Here is a 21,648-nt window from a genome sequence, read left to right on the forward strand (position 1 = left end):
TAACCTACCCCTAAAGATAATAAAAGTCAATTTTTAAAAAGCAGAAAGAAGACTAGTATATGTTGTTGTTTAGTTGATAAGTTGTGTCCAACTCTTTTATGACCCCCACCTGAATTGTAGCCTGCCAGGCTCCTCTGTTCATGAGGTTTCCCAGGCAAGAAAATACTATAGTGGGTTGCCATTTTCTCCTCCAAGGGATCTTCCTGACCCGGGGATGGAACCCTTGTCTCCTGCACTGGCAGGTGGATTCTTTACCACTGAGCCACCAGGGAAGACAACATCATCTCTTTATAGCCTGCTCCAGCACTACTGAACTATTCACAGTGTCTACAGGCATAGCTCATCCTGACACTGCTTGCTGGGATTTCCCATCAGTGTTCTCTCTGCCAGAGTGCTCTCCTGCCTCTTCTCTTCCACTGAGCCCAACCCACTTTTCAGCATCCTGCTCAACCATCACACCTCGGTGGAGCTTCCCTAGATTCCTCCAGGTAGCGTTATTTGCTCCTTTTGAATTCCCATAATATTGTCCTTACAACTTCTATTTTGGTAATTATACCATATTATAGTTTATTTATTATCTCCATCCATGAGTTTTTGGTAGATGGGGGCTACATCATCTTTGTATTTCCAGCCTTTAACATAGTATTACTAAGCTGTATTTTCTGGATTAGTCCATAGATGGCTGTCTAAAATCTCACCATGAGCAAATATCATTGCCTGGATACAGCACTGCCTTTTTTTTTAATAAAAAGTTTTAAAATTTATTTTATCTTTGGCTGCACTGGGACTTCATTGCTATGCTCAGGCTTTCTCTAGTTGCAGCTAGAGAGAGGGTGACTCTTCGTTGTGGTGTGTGGGCTTCTCATTGCAGTGGCTTCTCGTATTGCAGAGTACAGGCTTCAGTAGTTGTGAGGCATGTGGAATCTTCCCAGACCAAGGATTGAACCTGTGTCCCTTGCATCGGCAGCATATTCTTAACCACTCTGGACCACCAGGGAAGTCCCCAGCATTGCCTTTTTTCTCCTACTTTAAAAAAAACTTTTTAATGAGCTATACCTTGAAGATCATAAAATCACTTAAATTTCAAAATTTACAAGATTATATAACTATCATTATAATCTAATTTTAGAACATTTCTATCATCTTCCACAGAATACATCTTGTGCCCATTTGCAGTCACAGTCCTTTTCTATTCTGCCCCATGCAATCATTCTTTCTGTCTGTCTTCTACTTTCTGTCTGTATATTTGATTTTTCTGGAAATTTCACATAAATGGAATATACAGCATGTGATATTTTGTGTCTGGCTTCTTTGACTTAGCATATTTTTGAAGTTTATCCATGTTGGAGCATGTATCAGTACTTTATTTCTTTTTATGGAGCAATTATGGCTCAGCTGGTAAAGAATCTGCCTGCAATTTGAGAAGACCTGGATTCTATCCCTGGGTTGGGAAGATTCCCTGGAGTAGGAAACGGCTACCCACTCCAGTATTCTGGCCTGGAGAATTCCATGGACTATATAGTCCATGGGGTTGCAAAGAGTTGGACACGACTGAGAGACTTTCACTTTTCAATACTACATTGTGGGGTTTTCCCATTGGCTCAGCCATAAAGTATTCACGTTCAATGCAGGAGAAGCAGGAGACATGGGTTCCATCCCTAGGCTGGGAAGATCCCCTGGAGAAGGAAATGACAACCCACTCCAGTACTCTTGCCCGGGAAATTCCATGGACAGAGGAGCCTGTGGGTTACAGTCCATGGGATCACAAAGAATCGGACACAACTGAGTACACACGTTGTCAATATTACATTGTATGGAATATACCTTGTTTTATTCATCCATTCATCAGCTGATAGACATTCAGGTTGTTTCCACATTTTGGTATTATGAATAATGCTGTTATGAACATGAATGCTGTTATGAGCATTTATGTACAAGTTTTAGTGTGGACATGTGTTTTCTTTTTCCCTGATATATATGCAGCAGTGGAATGGAATTTATAGGTCATATGATAAGACTATTAAAATATTTTCCAAAGCAGTGGCACCTCATTGCATTGCCACCAGCAATGTATGAGAGTTTCAGTTTCTTCACTTTCTTGATAACACTTGTTATGGTCTTTTTTTTATTATAGTCATCCTAATAGGTATAAAGTGGTATCTCAATATGGTTTCAATTTTCATTTTCCTAGTGATTAATTGAGCATATTTTCATGTGCTTATTAGGCATCTGTATGTATTTTTTGGTGAAATGTACATTCAAATCTTTTGCCCATTTTAAAATTGGATTTTTTTTCTTACTCTTGTAGGAGTTCTTTACACACTTCATAGACAGGTTCCTTATCAGATACATGACTTGCAAATATTTTATCTCAGTATATGTCTTGCTTTTTCATTTTCTTGATAGTATTTGCTGAGGTGTAAAAGCTTTACATGTTGAAAAAGTTGAATTTATTATTTTTCTTTAATTACTAGTGGCTTTTGCACCATATCTAAGAAGCCATAATTAACCTAAAGTCATGAGGATTTATTTATATGCTTTCTCTTAAGAGTTTTATAGTTTTAGCTCTTACATTTAGATATACCACTCAGTTTGAATTAATTTTTTTGTATGCTATCAGATAAGGATTCAAATTCTCTCTTTAGCAGCTAGGTATCCAATTGTCCCAGCATCATTTGTTAAGTTGTCCTGGTGCCTTTCTTAAAAATGATGATAAATATAAGAGTTTATTTCTGGATTCTCAATTCTGTTCCATTGATTATATGTCTAACATTATGCCAGTACTATATAGTCTTTTTTTTTAAAATTGAATTTAATTGATTTACAATATTGTGTTTCAGGTGTACAGCAAAATGATTCAATTATACATATATGTGTATATATATTTTTTCCAATTCTTTTCTGTTATAGTTTGTTACAAGATATTGAATATAGCTCCCTGTGCTATACAGTAAATCCTGTTTTGATTATTGTGGTTTTGTATAACTTTTGAAATTGGGAATTATAACTCTTCTGACTCATTCACTTTTTTTTTTCAAGATTGTTTTCGTTTTTTGGGGCCCTTCACATTTTCGCAGATTTTATGATCAGCTTTAGCTGTTAAATCTGTCAGCGATTGTGCTAAACCTATGTTGTGCTTGTGCTTAGTTGCTCAGTCATATCTGACTGTTGTAATCCCATGGACTGTAGCCCACCAGGCTCCTCTGTCCATGGCAAGAATACTGGATTCTCCAGGCAAGAATACTGGAGGGGTTGCCATGCCCTCCTCCAGGGGATCTTCCCGACTCAGGGACTGAACCCAGGTCTCCTGCATTTCAGGCAGACTCTTTACCATCTGAGCCACCAGGGAAGCCCATGTTAAATCTATAGATTGTGTTAAATCTATAGATCGGTCCAGGGAATGTTATCACTTTAACGATATTGTATCTCTCAATTCATAAGCATGTCATGTCTCTTCATTAATTTAGATTATCTTTAATTTCCTTTGGCAATGCTTTGCAGGTTTCAGTGTATAAATCTGCACTTCTTTTATTAAATTTATTCTTAAGCTGTTTATTCTTTTTGATGTTATCATGAACGTAATTACAAATATTTTCAAATTGTTCATTGCCAGTGTACAGAAAAGGAGTTGAGTTTTGTATATTGACTTTGTATCCTACTGCCTTGCTGAACTCATTTGTTACTTCCAGTGTGTGTGTGTGAATTGTTTAGGATTTTCTGCATTCAAGATGTCATCTGCAAATAATTTACTTCTTCCATTCTAAACTGATGCCTTTTATTTATTTCCTTGTCTAATTTCCCAGGATAGAAACTTCAGCACAACGTTGAATAGTAGTAGTGAGAAAAGATATATCATTGTCTTGTTCCTTTCTTTGCTTTTCAAAACCCAGTTACTTTCACAGCAGTAGAAACAACTGAGCTAAAGGAAAGGTCAAAGGTTCTAGGAAAGAAAGAAAGCAGAGAAAAGCTGGGAAGCAGGAATTTCAGGGTATGTACAGGGTGGCAGGGAGAATACTGTCTAGTTCGCTGTTATGTTAAGCAATCTTAGCCCCACAGGAGTGGCTGGGGGCAGAAGTACAAAGGAGCTTCCCAGGTTCCATGCCCACCCTTCTCGGTCCAGCCTGGAGATAGGTCTTCATCCATTTTCACTATTGTTTCACTGCCCTTCACTCAAGCATGTTCCAAGGTGTCACATGCTGTTCAAGTCTCTAGATCAGCTGACCCTTCTCTGCTGTTCCTCATTTCCTTTGCTCACCAATGAAAACCATCCATTCCCATTCTGCTCCTTTTCAGGCTCTCTTTCTCCCCCACCTCCTAATGGGAATCTTTTCTTCATTATTTGGGCCTGCGTGGTCTAAACTGGATCTAGTTTTACCAGTAAGATCTCACAGGGCCACAATTAATATTTGCTAAAAATCATACTTCATAAAATATTTTTTCCTTTGTTGTAAGTACCCCTGACTCAACAGGTCTCTACTGGTCAACTATGTTCAGATTCTTTTGAATTTAAGAGCACAAACTCTGAAGGCTGGATTGCTTGCTTAAATCTTGGCTTCACACTTGTAAACTGTGTGCTTCAGTTTCCTTATTCGTAAAATAGGGATATAACAGTCTTTACCTTATAGGGTTCTTATGAGGATTAAATCTGCTAATTCATGGGCTGTGCCTGAAATGTACTTGGTATGTAGCAAGAACTATCTAAGCGTTCTCTATTATTATCTGGGAAAATATCTGTCTCGTCTTCTCTGTATAAACATTCTTATGATATTCTTATCATGGTCTTATCTTCTCAAAGGGAATATTAGAAGTCATCACCACCCTCACCACACACTTGGGAGGACACCACCTTGGTATAAGCCAGGTAGGTGTAAACCAACAACCATGTGGTGGAGAGCTGGACATCAGACCATGTGGACATACTGACCAGTGATGTAAATCAGTGCATCCCAGGGAATCTTTCCTTCTTGACAGTAAAGGTTGAGGTTCAGTAGAGCGCATTCCCTGTCGCTATCATTAAATTCATAGCAGATATTCCAACCAAGAGGGCCAAACTTTTTTCTCTCCTAGAACAGAAAATGAAAATGGTCTTAAAATTTGATAAATTTATTCTGCATAAAATACTGAAAACCAGAGTTTCTGTTGAAGTTTGGCATCCTCATTGTGCAAAATGCCATTCAACTTGAGTGAGGCTTTCAGTTTGACTTTCATCAAATAGGGCAGGCACCTCTTCCTCCAACTCTGGTCTTTTTCCAACTTTCCAAAAGATAATTAGATATTACTGGAAATGTGAAATTGCGACAGACCTGACAAAAGAACATTTGTTCTTTATGGTAAAATAAAATATTTCCCCATCAAAATAGGAAAAAATATCCCACCTTAGAGTCTTCTTGGTATAAAAATACTGATGCTAATCACCTGTCTGATGGAGACAGCTGCCCCTAAATCTTCTCAGAAGTCTGTCCATCATGTAGGCTTTTCAGTCATGCCTGATGGGTTGATTATACACTGACTTCTCCACAGAGACCTTTTTAAAAAACTAGTATCCAGAATCTCAATTCCTGTTTCATGACTGTCCACAGGGAAATCTTTCCTACTCTTTGTTATCGCCCTCTCCCACCTAATTTCTTGACTCTAAACTGATTATATCAGAGGATGGGTGCCATGTTCCCTCTTCTTTTTTTTTTTTTAAACTTATCTTTTATACAATTTTTAAAGGCTACACTCCATTTACAGTTATTACAAAATATTGGCTACAGCCCCCATATTGTTCAATACATTGTTGAGCTTATCTTATACTCAATAGTTTGTACCTCCTGAGAGAGTTAATTCTTAGATAGGTTGATAAGGAGTCCCTGACTCTCAAGGATGAGAAAAGGGCAAAAGTTTTTTTTTCTACATTCCTTTATCTTAGTCACATAAGACATTATTGTTTTTTTTTTTTCAGCCCAGAGCTAATTATTATACAGCAAGACAACTCATCTTGATCAAGGGTATGTTTTTCCTTAAGCTCTGTACTAATGATTATATAGCAACAATGTATCTTGCTCAAGGACATGTTTCTCCTTCTTATGGAGAACCTTCTGTCTAATCCTGTTATCTTATGTGGGAGTGGGTCTGGTAAGACCTTTCTATTGTAGAAACCAATTGTAAAAGTATATAAGGCCTTGATAAGATTATTGAGTGGGGCACTCTCTACCCCCTTCTGATATCTATGTTAGAAGCTTTCCCTATGCCCAGGGAGGAAGCCATTAAGGGTGGTGAAAGTGAAGTCACTCAGTCATGTCCGACTCTTTGTGACCCCATGGACTGTAGTCTGCCAGGCTACTCTGTCCATGGAATTCTCCAGGCAAGAATACTGGAGTGGGTAGCCATTTCCTTCTCCAAGTGAGCTTCCTGACCGAAGGATTGAACCCAGGTCTCCTACATTGCAGACAGATTCTTTATCATCTGAGCTACCAGGGAAGTCTAGGGACTGAGTTAAAACAACTTGGGTTCAGATAGAACAAAGACCTCAGCATTTCACAATGTCATTTGTAAGCTTTTAATTTTACTTTTTTTTATTGATTTAAAGTGTTAGTCACTTGGCCATATCCAGCTCTTTGCAACTCCATGGACTGTAGCCTGCCAAGCTCCTCTGTCCATGGAATTCTCTAGGCAAGAATACTGAAGCAGGTAGCCATTCCCTTCTCCAGGGGATCTTCCTGTCCCAGGGATCGAACCTAGGTCGCCTGCATTGCAGGCAGATCCTTTACCATCTGAGCCGCCATAGAAGCCCCTTATTGATTTTTAACCTAATACACTTCTTGTCTATATTTAAAAAACTAGCAAATTAAGTGTACCTGAATAATTGCATGGAAGAAACAAATGCCGAATATTATTTGTCTCCATTTTCTTCCAAGTATATTTTCTTCAAAAAATGAAGGCATCATTTCGGTAAATGCTCGTCTGATATTTGCACGTAAACCTTTTGGAGGCTCATTGGTTACCTGTACTTAGAGACACATGGCAGAGAGTGTGGTTGTACAGATTTGCATTTTTTCCAAATAACACATATAGAAGCCAGTGAGGGGATGCAGGTAACTGATGCCTGGGAGGCATTGCTGCCCTGTTCCTGCCAGCTCTGTATCTCTCTCAGCCTTGGCCTCTGGAAAATACGGGGTTCTCAGGCCTACAGTGGGTGGGTGAACCACCTCCACAAGAATCTCAGACCTTTCCATTTGGTGTCCATTTTTCTAACCATAGGCCAGAAAGGATGCTCAGGCCTTCTGCACTGGATTTTCTGGTCCTCTCAATGTCCACCCTACACTTTGCCTTGATGGCACGGGGCACCAGGGAAGAGATAACATTGGTTCCTGAGTGATCATTCATATGCAGAAGTGTGTGTTAATTGCTCAGTCATGTCTGATTCTTTGTGACCACATGGACTGTAGCCCACCAGGATCCTCTGTCCATGGCATTCTCAAGGTAAGAATACTGGAGGGGCTTGCCATTTCCTTCTCCAGGTTCATATGCAGAGGTTTCCCATATATGGAAACTTCGATCCCTGGTTGGGGAACTAAGATCCTGAATGCTGTGCAGCATGGCCAAAAAAGAAAAAAAAAGATGCCTTCTAGGACTTGCCATAGGGTCTCCAGCCCTCAGATTGAAGGTCTATTTTACTTAGTAAGTCTCTCTATCCAAGTTTTCTGAATTATGTGAAAAATAATTGAGGTTTCAATCCATCAGCCATACTGCCTTTGGGCTTTCCTGTCTCCCACATGCTGAAACATATTCTTAACTCTGGGAAGGGTTCTATTCTCATCTCTTTGCATCCTAGACATTTTCTTGAAGAGGGGAAGCAGGGAGGTGTTGAATGACTAGCAGAAGGGCACACAGGAAGGGCAGTGGCCTGGAAAATTGTTTTTCTACTCACTCTCCGGTGAATGGACACTGATTCCCACCTCCCCACCTTGGCTGACCAAACCCTGACACAACCCTGCACAGGCCCAGTGGGCTCCATGGATTCACTCCGGGAGCGCCCTGAGGCCAATCATGTCACAGAGTTCAACCACGAACATATGTTACCTTGACCGAATTTTGAAGGACTGTCACAGGAAATGTATTACTAGGCATGGAACTTAAAAAAAGTCGAAATGTGTCCTTGATAACAACATCTGTTTAAAACAAAGACAAAAAGGAAAATGCTTAACTCAGTAATATTTTTCTATAAGAAATAATTATTATAGGATAGAAAAAGATAAGCTCTGTTTAAGGACTAGTTTATCTTTTTAAAATATTTGATGTTGTAAAATGTTCAGAATGGAGGTGAGGGGACTCCTTCTAGAAGCTCTTCACCCAGGTGAGCCTGGCAGTCTGGATGTTGGCACAGTCAAATAAAGAAATTAAGAACTTGTTCTATTCTTTTTAAAAAATTATTAATTATTTTGACTGTGCTGGGTCTTCATTGCTGTGCATGGGCTTTCTCTAGTTGCAACGACTAGGGGCTACTCTCTGGCTGTGGTGTTCAGGCTCTAAAGCTCAAGGGCTTCAATCGTTGTGGTGCACAGGTCCAGTTGCCATGAGGTATGTGGAATCGTCCCAGACCAGGGATCCAACTTGTGTCCCCTGCATTGGCAGGCAGACTCTTAACCACTGGACCACCAGGGAAGTCCAGGAATGTTAATTTTCAATTCTTGATAGAAATGTTAAGGATCATTCCTCTGAAATTGGTAGTTTTGCAAACAAAAAAAAGGACAGTTACTATCTTTATGTTTGTGAAGTTGTTTTAATTTTTGTTTGTTGTTAGCCATTCAACGTAGGGAAAATTCCATGAAAATGGTCAGAAAGCATTATGGAGAATAAAGGAATGTGTTCCTTCTTCAGAGAAGAAGCAAGGGGAACTCAGTGAGCAGGGAAATGGAGAGACCTCACAGGCAGCATCAAGAAGTCAATATGCTTCCTTTTTGAGTTGTGGACAGAGAACCTAAGAAAAAACAAGCTGCATTCCAGTTTCAAAAGGCCAGAGCAGAACTGGGAAAGCCACTGTTCATGTCACAGGAAGACACAAACATCATCCAAGGAGGCCTTTCTTGGCATTGGCCTCTAAGCACAAGTGACGGAGTTCCTCTGGCATGCTCCCCCTACTTCTTTAGGAGGAGCCCTCAGGCAGTAGCTGTTCCTTTTACCTGGAATGCTCTTCCTTTAGACTCCCTGACTTTTCTCAAGTGTTGGTCAAATGCCAACTTCTCAAAGAGGTCTACCCAGACCACCCCATTTAAAACTTCTCTCCACCCTTCCTCCTTCCTCCCATTCCACCCCGACCTTCCTGTTCCTCCTCACTTTTCTTTTAATTTTTCCCAAAGCACTGACCACATTCTATCATACCATATACATTACTTATTTGTTATGTGGTTTGTTTATGTGGTTTGTATATCATATATCATATGATATACATTACTTGTTATGTGGTTTGTTTATGTGGTTTGTCTGTCTCTACTCACTAGCATGTAAGCTTGAGGAGGGCAGATGACTGTGGTTGCTTTGTTCACCAACATGCCCTAAGTAGCTAGAACAGTGTGTGGTACACAGTAGGTTCTCAAATATTTTTAAATGAATGGCTGCAGATTAAAGCTGTATTTATACTTCTTGGTTTAGTAATCTAAATTAATGAGCTACATTAAATAGCCAAGATTAAGTTAGTTCTAGTATTGTTTTAGTAAAGTTAGTCCACTTTTTGGTTCAAGGGAAGAACCCAAACAAACTTTTTGACCAACTCAATGCAATTCCAGAGCAACATTAAAGTTGTTTCTATGGTAAAAATTTATCAGTAATCATGTATGGATACGAGAGTTGGACCATAAAGAAAGCTGAGCACCAAAGAATTGATGCTTTTGAACTGTGGTGTTGGAGAAGAGTCTTGAGAGTCCCTTGGACTGCAATGACATCAAACCAGTCAATCGTAAAGGAAATCAGTCTTGAATATTCATTGGAAGGACTGAAGCTCCCATACTTTGACCACCTGGTGTGAAGAACTGACTCATTAGAAAAGACCCTGATACTGGGAAAGATTGAAGGCAGGAGGAGAAGGGGACGACAGAGGATGAGATGGCTGGATGGCGTCACCGACTTGAAAGACATGATTTGAGCAAGCTCTGGGAGTTGGTGATGGACAGGGAAGCCTGGCGTGCTGCAGTCCATGGGATGGCAAAGAGTTGGACACTACTGAGCGACTGAACTGACTGACTGATTAGCATAGAAGTCAGATATCATAAAATCTTAGGGCTAATGATTTCATTAACTAACCGCCCCCGCCCCCACCCCCCCCCCCAACACACACACACAAACTGAAGAGTGAAAAAGGCCAGGTTTAGAGAAACATCTTAAAAATCATTTTTTTTCTCTCATGACTGCAAAAGCATCAAGGATCTTAACATTTATAGACATCATAGAAGTTCAGAACTGGAATAGAATAGAAATCATCTTAGTATGGGACTTCTAGCAATGGGGCTGTGTAGTCACTTTATTTCTGAGGAAGCAGAGGCCTAGAGACGAGGTGTGATATATATAGTCAGGCAGTGGTGGGGGCCAAACTCTACTCAGGTCTTAGAATTTCAAGTCCAGAGGCTTTTTCCCTCTTTCTTTTTTTCTTTCATTCACTTTCTCTTTTCAACTTCTTACCTGAATGTAATTGTTAAAAATATTTATTTATTTATTTGGCTGCTCCTGGTCTTAGTTGTGGCCTGTGGGATCTAGTTCCCTGACCAGGGATCTAACCTGGGCCCCCTGCATTAGGAGCATGGAGTCTCAGCCCCTGGACCACCAGGGAAGTCCCTCCCTGAATGTATTTTATTTTATACTGGTTCAGGTTAAGCCTTAGAACCCAAATGCTTATGTTAGTAAACAGTTGTAACAAGGACCAGAAGAGGATTTTTCTGTCCACTTAAGCTCTTAAACTTCATCAACAACTTTTCTGGCTTCCGTGGCCCATCCAGCCTCTTTGCAGGTCTGGCGAGGTCATTGTGAAGGTGAATGACTGGTCCTTATTCAGAAGGCTCCCATAGTACCTCTGCAGCAAACTGCTTTTTAGATGCCTTCTTTAGCATTTTTTCTTAATCATAATCCTAATCATCAGGATAAGGAACCTGATGATTCAAGTAGTAAACACCATATCATTTTTCTTTACTTATTTAAATAGAAGTAAGTCACAGACCTCACAGGAAGCAAGCCATCTTTTGTTCGTCTTGCGAAGAGTGGAAAGAGTGGAGATTCTGGTTGGCAGATGCTACAGACTCTGTCCTTGATGGAAGCAGTCTGTAGAAGGCAGGGCACGGGGCAATCAGGGAGTGAGGGATCTTTGGGGAAGGCTGCTAAGCCCTGTTGGTGGCTTGGTGACCAGTGCAGGCTGGCTGCTCTGTAAAGGAGGAGTGCCGGGAGCAGGAGCTCCGCCCCTGGCAAAGGTCATGAGGAAGGAGGCTGGACATACGCCAAGGCGGGATCGAGCCTCAGGAATCCCCCTGGAAATTCTCGAGCATCTACCCCCAAAATCAGAGTCTGCCTACTTTCTGCTTTGTGCTCTCACCTACACCTCTGACTTTATGGGGGGCTGTCCCCCCACTACCTCTCTCTGAAAAAAAAAGAGTTAACTTACAGCTCCAGTTAATAAAGTTCCTGGGTGTGATAGTGTTTCAACCTACAAACTCCTCTGGAAGTCCTCTCTAGCCTGCCTGAATAGGTTTTTCCGGCCACATGTGATTGCTCAGATCCTCCCAACTGTGAGAGGCATGAGATGTTCTAAACTGTCTGAATACAGATTCCTTTGAGCAGTTAAAAGATTGATTAGAAATTGTATTGGTGAAGGGTTGAATTTTCACTTGTTGGGCCAATGTTTGCTGCTAAGTCTCCATATCCCTTACCTGCTGTGTCCCTGGCAGTGTATTGATTAATACAGTTGGTGTAAGTAGTAGCTTTAATGTTTGTAACCTTGGACCCTTGAGTTAATTTTTTTCTTGTTATAGCCCACCACACCTTTGCCCTGTAGGAATGCAACTTTATTTAATGCTTTTGGAGGGTGGCGCCTGACTAGTTACCTTTAGAGAAAAATAAGTTTTCTGAAGAAAGGGTCTTAAAATGTTAACAGGCCTCCGGGCCAGAAGATGATGCAAATCACCTAAACTTTTGCATATGATAAGTTTGCAGAGAGAAAGCCTGGCTTACTGCATGACTCTGCCCCTTCCCCCATTATCCTCTATGCGTAACTTAAGGTATAAAAACTGCTTTGAAAAATAAAGTGCGGGCCTTGTTCACGGAAACTTGGTCTCCCCATGTCGTTCTTTCTCTCACCTTCTGGCTGAATTATTCAGCCTCTTTTCTCCACTGAATTTCCTCACTGAGCTATCCTTATTTAACCACTCTTTATATCCTTAATTAACGTTTGATTAAGCAATTGTTTCCTGATTGCCGATGCCATCTCCCCTTCGAATTCCCTGGATCCACCGGGGCTGGACCCTGGCAGAGAAGGTCTTCATCTTAACAGGCAACAATAAGGAAAGTCATCTGCATAGTTCTCACCTTTCTAGAAAGCCCTCTGTCAGGACACAAAGGAAGACACCAGAGAAAAGGCCCTGGATATCCCAGGCAGGCAGTTCTCTTCCATGACCTCCTGGGACAGTGAGGAAGTTTGCCCCACATAGCTTATTACCTATCATACAGCTCCTAAGGTTTCAATTATTTTTATACTACTGAATAAAAATGAGTCAATTCCAACTCCACATCTTCTCTCTTTGCAGCCCATTATACTTACTCGAGTGGGAAAGAAGGCAGTGATAGTATAGTTAGTGGTGGCAAGTATGACTTATGTTGGGCACACCCGTGGGGGTGTATGTGTCTATGAGACACATGTGAAAGTTAATTGTCATGTGGGTTATAGAGGATAAAAAGTGCTAAAACACCACCATGAGAACTGGTGTTAACTTGAACTCTGTTCCTGAACTTCTCTCATTCTGTAGTGAAAAATATAATTTTCTTCTTTTGTCCCAAGTCCGTTTTCTATTTCTTTTTTTATTAATATCATGCCTAGATGTTATTTATTTTGAATTCAAATGGTCTCCCAAAGAAGGTAACATGCAACAAAAAGACCCAGTTCAATTTGTAGTCTGAACATTTTTATTTGAATCTGGGTCGTGTAACCTAACTAACCCTTCTAGATTTCAAATCTTTCCTTTTAATATAGGATAAACAATGCCAATAATAATTGTTATAAGGATTGGATTCAATAAGAAAGGCCACATAAAAATGGTATTATTATATAAATGTTATATGCTCAACATACTTGAATCTGTGAAGGTTTTAATTAGCTCCTCCATTGCCAACATCCAAGAAACAGCAAGGTGGCAGTTTTGCAGAAACACCCAGTTTCCTGATTTCATTGCATCTTTGATCATTCTTTCAGCAATAGGTCCTTGTCCTTGTCCCAGTGAAATTGACTGCACCCTGAATTCAAAAACAATGAAATGCTGTTTCTTATTACTTTTAAGTAATGCAACTATTAAGAAATGTAAATATGGTAGGCTTCTAGAATATGCATACATTTCAAATTCTCATTCTGATAGATGTAAAAATAATTTTTCTTATTTTCTTGTTTTTTTACTATAACACACAAAAGTGCATAAGACAAATACAGTTGTGTATTCAAATATACAAATAAAAGTGCATAGAGGAAATAAACATCTGTGCTTGAGAAGAGAACTTCCCTAACACCCCAGAGACATCTCTTTTATCTCCTTTCTATTAAAATCATCTTCTCTTCCTCCATCCCAAAGGCATCCTTTGTCCTGACTGCTAATGCTATAGGTCAGTTTTTTTAAAAGCTTTTGAAAACCCAAAATCTAACATATATACAGGACTTCCCTGGTGGCTTAGATGGTAAAGTGTCTGTCTACAATGCAGGAGACCCGGGTTCAATCCCTGGGTTGGGAAGATCCCCTGGAGAAGGAAATGGCAATCCACTCCAGGACTATTGCCTGGAAAATCCCATTGACAGAGGAGCCTGGTAGGCTACAGTCCATGGGGTCACAACATATATACAAAAGTACACGAATCATTAGTGTTTAGCTTGATGATTTCTCTCAAAGAGAATGTACAGAAGAACCACCACCCAGGGCAAAAACAAAAAGAGAACATTACTAGTACCCTGTCAATTAGTATCCTCCCTTTGTCTCAAAGGCAACAATTATTTTGAATTCTAACACCATAGATTAATTTTGCTTGTTTTTGAATTTATATAAATGGAATCATAAAGTGTATATTATATTTGGTCTATTTCAATCAACATTATTTCTTCAGATTAATTCATATTACTGTGTGTCATTCATTTTCATAATATTCTACTGTATGCTTATCCATTCTGCTCTTGTTGGACTTTTGAGTTACTTCTGGTTCTTGGCTATTACAAATAATGCTGCAATAGCCATTCTCACAGACGTCTCTTGGGATACATGTGTACTCCATTTTGTTGTGTATCTTCTTAGGAATGGAACTGCTGTTTGACAGAGTATGTGTACGCTTAATTTTTTTATAATATCAAACTGTTTTTCAGAGTGATGCCATCATTCCACACTTGTACCAGCAATGGGTGAGAGTACTTATTTTTCCACAACTTTGCTAACACCTGATAGATATATAATGGTATCTCATTGAGGTTTTAAATTATTTCCCATTTTCATAGGTTTATTTATTGGACATTTGGATATTTGCTTTTATATTCTTCTCTCCCCTTTTTTCCTACTGGTTCACCTGTCTTTTTTCTTATTGATTTCTAAGGGTTCTTTACATTGGATATAAACTCTTTGTTATTATTATTTTTTAAATTGTTTTCATAGTTTTGCCTTTTCCAGAATGTCATATACTTGGAACCATACAGTATATATAGCCTTTTCAGATTGGCCTCTATCACATAGTAATATGCATTTAAAGTTCTTGCATGTCTTTTCATAGCTTGATAGGCTCATTTGTTTTTAGCACTGAATAGTATCCATTGTGGGCTTCCTGGGTAGCTCAGCTGGTAAAGAATACAACTGCAATGTAGTAGACCCTGGTTCAAATCCTGGGTCAGAAAGTTCACCCGGAGAAGGGATAGGCTACCCACTCTTGTATTCTTGGGCTTCCCTGGTGGCTCAGATGGTAAAAGAATCCACCTGCAATGCAGGAGACTTGGGTTCAATTCCTGGGTTGGGATGAGCCCCTGGAGGAGGGCATGGCAACCCACTCCAGTACTCTTGCTTGGAGAATCCCCATGGACAGAGGAGCCTGGCGGGCTATAGTCTATGAGGTAGCAGAGTTAGACTTGACTGAGCGACTAAGCACAGAAAGCAAAGCACAAAAAAAGAAAAGAAAGCAAAGCACAATATCCATTATATGGATATACCACAGTTTATTCATCCACTCATCTACTGAAGGACATCTTGGTTGCTTCCAAGTTTTGACAATTATGAATAAAGCTGCTATGCATTTAATGTAGGCTCTAGTATAACGTAGATTCTTGGGTGAACATAAGTTCTTAACTCCTTTGGGTAAAAGCCAGATGGCTGATCATATGAAGCACAAAACTGTCTTCCAAAGTGGCTGTACCATTTTGTATTCTCACCAACAATGAATGAGAGTTTCTGTTGCTAGTATGCATTAATGCAATCTATTTTAAGTCCAGTAACCTTGCTAAATCCACTACAAATTAAGATACATTTTATCAGAGTAGAAGAATGTCCTATTTCTGTTTTTCTCTTTTTAAGACATGATTTCCAGATTCTTGGTTTATTAGGACATTTCCCACCATGAATTCATGTCGAATTTTAACAGATGCTTTTTCTGCATATGTTGAATTAATAGTTTTCTTCTTTAAGGATATTTTGCCATTACTCTTTCAATGTGGTGAATTAAATTAATTTATTTTCAGTATTTTAATGCTTATATTACTGAAATAAGCCCAGAATTCTGGGAAGGTTTTTAATAATGAATTCAATAAAAAATTATTGAACTATTTAGATATTCTAATTATTCTTATTAGTTTTTTAAAGGTGTGCTTTTGGAGGAATTTTCTTGTTTATCAACATTTTCAAATTCATTGGCAAAGTTCTCTTTTTAAATAATATGCTTTTATGATTATTTTAATGTCTGCAGGTCTATAGTGATATTCTCTTACTCATTCATGATATAGGTTTTTTGAATTTCTCTGTTTCTTTCTCTCTGTATTAGCAGTTTCAACAGAGATTTATATTTTATTAAATTTTTCAAAAAAGCAACTTCTGTTCTTTTAGATCTTGTCTATTGAATGAATGTTTTCTGTCACTAGTTTCTGCTTTTAGATTATTATTTTTTCCTTCTGTTAGAGTTTAACAACTAAGTTTTAGATTGCCTAATTTTTCTTAGTGGGAATATTAGCCTGAGTTCTTAGTCTGACATTTCTGGAACCAGAAGTCATTACATATGTATAAATTTACACTAAGTGTCTTATTACTAAATCCCCCTGGTTTTTGATAGGTTATATTGTTTTGTCATTGTCCATTTATTGGACAATTTCCAGTATGATTTCTCTTTAACAAACAAGCTGTTCAGAAGAACATTTTTTTTGCTTTCCAAATATTAAAAAAATTAACTTTTAAGATTTCTAAGACTTATTGTGGTCAGGGAATATGTTTTATTCTTTTTGAAATACCTATCTCTTAGAAAATCATTAATTTTATAAATGATGCATATGTATTTGAAGATCTTGCATTTGTTTTATTTGTTGAGCATAAAGATTAAGGTTCTTCATTTCACTATTAATTTCATCAGCCAAGTATTTTACCTTTATAACACCTTTATAACCTTTATAACAAAAGTTATAAAGTTAATATAAGTATCTATGTACCCATACCCAGCTTCAGAAGTAAAACATATGATCTGAGCTTGCATTATGCCCCTCCCTGTTCACTTTTCTTATTATCCAAGCTTCACCTTCTACAAGGTCACTGCTCTCCTGGACTTGGTATAACTTTTGTACTTCTCTTTATACTATTATTGCAAAAATGTGAACTCATAAGCAGTATATAATATATATCTGTTTATCTATTTAATATATTTAATATATATCTGTTTAATAATTTTATATGATTTATCAAATTTCTCCAATATTATATAATTTTTGTGCAACTTAATTTATTTTGCCCAATATTAGTTTGTGTGACCCATCCATATTAATAAACATAGTCCTAATTTATTTATTTTCATGGCTATAGTGTATTCAATTATATGAATATGCCACAATTTATATATTTTTTTAAGATGGACATTTTGGTTGTTTCCAGGGTTTTTTTGTTGTTGCTATTATAAACATGTTTCTATGAATGTTCCTGAATATGGCTCTTTGCCCATCCATGACTGACTTTGAACATGCAAATTCAGTAGTAAGTTGTTGGGATATGGGGAATGCTCTCTGCAACTCTGATATACTGCTAATTTCTCTTCAAAATGATTTTAACTAATTTTTCACTCCCACTTGCAATATGAATATTTCTATAGCTCCCTATCTTTGGCATGATTTTGCTAATTTGATGAGTATGAAATATCTTCTTAATGGTTTTAACTTATTGTTTCCTAATTACTAGTGAGGTTGGCCTGGGTCACACGGCGCCCAGACATTAAGTCAAACATCATTCTGAATGAGTCTGTGGGGTTGTTTCTGGGTGAGATTAATATTTGAATCAGCAGACTGAGTAAAGCAGATTTTCCTCCTTAATGTAGATGGGGCCCACCCAGTCAAGTGAAGACTTGAACAGAATGAAAATGTTGAGGAAGAGGGAACTCCTTCAGCCTGACTGAGCTGGGTCACTGTATTTCTTTGCTTTTGGATTCAAATGAAAACACTGACTTTTCTTGGGTCTTGAGTCTGCTGGCTTTCAGATTGGGACTTGTATTATTATTACTTCTGGTTTTCAGACCTTTGGACTTGGACTAGAATTACACATTGACTTTCCTGTGTTTCTCTCTTGCTGACTGCAGATTTTGGAGATTAGCCTCCATAATCCTGTAAGCAAATATCTCATTTTATGTATTTTATATATATATATATATATATACACACACACACACATATAGCATAATATAGTCAAGGCCATGGTTTTTCCAGTAGTCATGTACAGGTGTGAGAGTTGGACCGTAAAGAAGGCTGAGTGCCAAAGAACTGATGCTTTTGAACCGGGTGCTGGAGAAGACTCTTGAGAGTCCCTTGGACTGCAAGGAGAGCAAACCAGCCAACCCTAAACGAAATCAACCCTGAATATTCATTGGAAGGACTGATGCTGAAGCTGAAGCTCCAATATTTGGCCATCCTATGCGAAGAGCTGACTCATTGGAAAAGACCCTGATGCTGGGAAAGATTGAGGGCAGGAGGAGAAGGGGATAGCAGAGGATGAAATGATTGGATGACATCATTGACTAAATAGATATGAGTCTGAGCAAACTCCAGGAGATAATGAAGGACACAGAAGCCTGGCATGCTGCAGTCCATGGGGTCGCAAAGAGTTGGACATGATGGAACAACTGAACAACAACAACAATAGGGTAATATATATATGTTATTTGCACAATATATATAATTTGTATTACATGTGTGTGTGTGTATATATATATCCATATATATCTGTTTCTCTAGAGAAGCTTCACTAATAAAGATCGTTGCTGTTTAGTCGCTCAGTTGTGTCCAACTCTTTGAACTTCAAAGAACAGATGGAATTCATTGTCTTGTAATCTCCATGCAATGGCCTGTCGGAGCTGGAGATTACCTCCTATAGATATGAGACCCCTACTCTCCCCTGCTATCCCGTGGTCTTATGTACTTTCCTACCCATCAGAACACCATCTTGGGGAAGACTTGGGAAAGAAGGAGTCAGGAACACTGAGTTTTTGTGAGAAAGGAGTCAAAACAGCTTACTCTGGAGAGATTTACATCTGAAGAAAATATAATATTGTAAATTCACAAGTTTAAACTTCCCCCTCCCTTTCTTACTCAGCAGAATAGAGGCTCAGGAGAAAGAAGAGATTAATAATACAACCTAAAGAGCTATGGGATTTTTTTTGTACATTTGAGCATAAGGCGTAAACTACAGTCCTTTTATAGTTACATTAAAATAATGTCTGAAATAGCAAATGTTTTAATTATTATTTCATTAATCATGCTTCAATATTTAAACAATCTCCCCTTTGCTCAAATGAAGTTTACATCTGCTTGTATGAATTTACTACCACTTTAATCACATGCATAGCTAACTATTACATATTTTAACTTATTTAGTAAGGGATACCTGAATTAGGAATTCACATTCCACAGAGGGAAGGAAAAAAAAAAGGCAAATTTTAACTAGGCGATGTTCATATGAATGATTAAAACTGAACAATGTGACCTTACCTTTCTGAATATCCACTCTCCCGGGCAAACCTCTGAAATGCACCCATGGGATCTGAGCCTGTGCTTAAGATAAATACCAGGGGAGTGTTGTATGACATGTCTTGATACAGAGTGGGGAGGTCGACAGGTGGTGTCTCTATAAAGGCTTTCCCAAGATTTTCTATGACAAAGTCTGTAAGAGCAAAAACCACCTGAAAGTTGAAAGAAAAAACATTAAAAGGCTACTGGATGAGGATCCATTTCAACATAGTATCAGAAGCTCTACCCAGAGCCATTAGGCAAGACAAAGAAGTAAGGCATCCAAATCAGAAAGGAAGAATTAAAATTGTCCTTATTTGCAGATGATATGATCTTATAGAGTCAACCCTCGAACAACATGAGTTTGACCCAAGATATGGGTTCATTTTCGTTTTTATGCATCTGAATATCCAATTTGCCCAACACAATTTATTGAAGAGACTATGCTTTCCCATTCTGTTTGCTGTAGTGGCTATACCAATTTACATTCCTGCTTACACCACTCATAAAAATGAACTCAAAATGAATTAAAAATTTAAATATAAGACTCCAAACCATAAAACTCCTAGAAGAAAACAGAGGGGAAAGGCTCCTTGACGTAGCTTTGGCAATGAGATTTTGGATATGACACCAAAAGCAAATAACGAAAGCAAAAATAACCACGTGGGACTGCACAAAATAAAAAAGCTCCTGTGCAGCAAAAGAACCAACCAACAAAATAGGAAGACAACCTATGGAATGGGAGAAGGTATCTTTGAGCCATACACCTAATAAGGTGCTAAAATCCAAAAATATATAAGAGATTCATGCAACTCGATAGCAAAAAAATTCCAAACAATCAAATTAAAAAACAGGCAGAAGATCTGAATAGGAACTTTTCCAGAAAAGACATATATCTGTCTGCTTAGCATCATTAATCATCAGGGAAATGTAAATCAAAATCACAATGAGATATCACTTCATACCTGTTAAAGTGACTATTATCAAAGAGACAAGGAATAAATGTTGGTGAGGATCTGGAGAAAAGGGAGCCCTGAGGCATTGTTGCTAGGAATGTAAATTGATGTCTCCACTAAAAAACAGTATTTATATTTTGCAAAAAATTAAAACCAGAACTACCATATGATCCAGCACTCACAATTCTGGGTATTTATCTTAAGAAAATGAAAGCAATAACTTGAACAAAATACATGCACCGCTGTCTTCACTGCAGCACTATTTACAATAGCCAGGACATGAAAACAACCTGTGTCTATCAATGGATAAATAAAGAAAGAAAATGTGATACATACACATATAGGAATATTATTCAGCCATAAAAAAGAATGAACTCTTGCCATTTGCAACAACACAAATGGACCTTGAGGGCATTATACTAAGTGGAATAAGTCAGACAGAAAAAAACAAACATATTATCTTTCATATGTGGAATCTTAAAAATAGCAACAACAAGGCAAAATACTCTTTGACATAAATCACAGCAATATCTTTTTTGACCCAACTCCTGGAAATAAAAACAAAAATAAACAATTGGGACCTAATTAAACTTAAAAGCTTTTGCACAGCAAAGGAAACTATAAACAAAATGAAAAGACAATCCTCAGAATGGGAGAAAATAACTGCAAGTGAAACAATTGACAAAAGACTAATTTCCAAAATATACAAGCAGCTCAATATCAGAAAAACAAACAACCCAATCAAAAAGTGATTGAAAGACCTGAACAGGCATTTCTCCAAAGAAGACACACAAATGGTCAACAAACATATGACAAGATGCTCAATATCACTCATTATTAGAGAAATGCAAATCAAAACTACAATGAAGTATCACCTTACGTGGGTCAGAATGGCCACCAACAAAAAATCTACAAAAAAATAAATGCTGGAGAAGATGCGGAGAAAAGTGAACCCTGTCGGACTGTCGGTGGGGATGTAAATTGATACAGCCACTAAGAACAGTATGTAGATTCCTTAAAAAACCAGGAATAGAACTACCACATGACCCAAGAATCCCAGCACTGGGATTGAGATGGGGATGAGAAAACCATCATTCTAAAAGATACATGCACCACAGTATTCACTGCAGCACTATTTACAATAGCCAGGACATGGAAGCAACCTAGATATCTATCAACAGATGAATGGATAAAGAAGTAGTGGTACATATATACACAGAATATTACTCAGACATAAAAAGGAATGCATTTGTTAGTTAG

At 38.2% G+C, this 21,648-nt stretch overlaps 1 protein-coding gene across 4 annotated transcripts in view; it reads right to left on the reverse strand.

The window, feature by feature from the left end:
• DNAH6 (dynein axonemal heavy chain 6) overlaps positions 1-21,648 on the reverse strand; it is a 278,835-nt gene that overhangs the window by 26,556 nt on the left and 230,631 nt on the right. For 2 of the 4 annotated variants that reach the window (XM_070798838.1, XM_070798840.1), the window contains exons 64-68: positions 19,415-19,605; positions 13,307-13,467; positions 8,065-8,153; positions 6,840-6,986; positions 4,925-5,063 (exon numbers count right to left, since the gene is read on the reverse strand). In XM_070798838.1, the coding sequence (XP_070654939.1) occupies positions 4,925-5,063; positions 6,840-6,986; positions 8,065-8,153; positions 13,307-13,467; positions 19,415-19,605 (727 nt within the window). Of the gene's footprint in view, positions 1-4,924; positions 5,064-6,838; positions 6,992-8,064; positions 8,154-13,306; positions 13,468-19,414; positions 19,606-21,648 lie in introns of those variants that run through there. The other 2 variants (XM_070798839.1, XM_070798841.1) reach the window with 2 other exon arrangements.

Source organism: Bos indicus, chromosome 11 (assembly GCF_029378745.1).
Source record: "Bos indicus isolate NIAB-ARS_2022 breed Sahiwal x Tharparkar chromosome 11, NIAB-ARS_B.indTharparkar_mat_pri_1.0, whole genome shotgun sequence".
In the NCBI taxonomy this organism is placed as follows: domain Eukaryota; kingdom Metazoa; phylum Chordata; class Mammalia; order Artiodactyla; family Bovidae; genus Bos; species Bos indicus.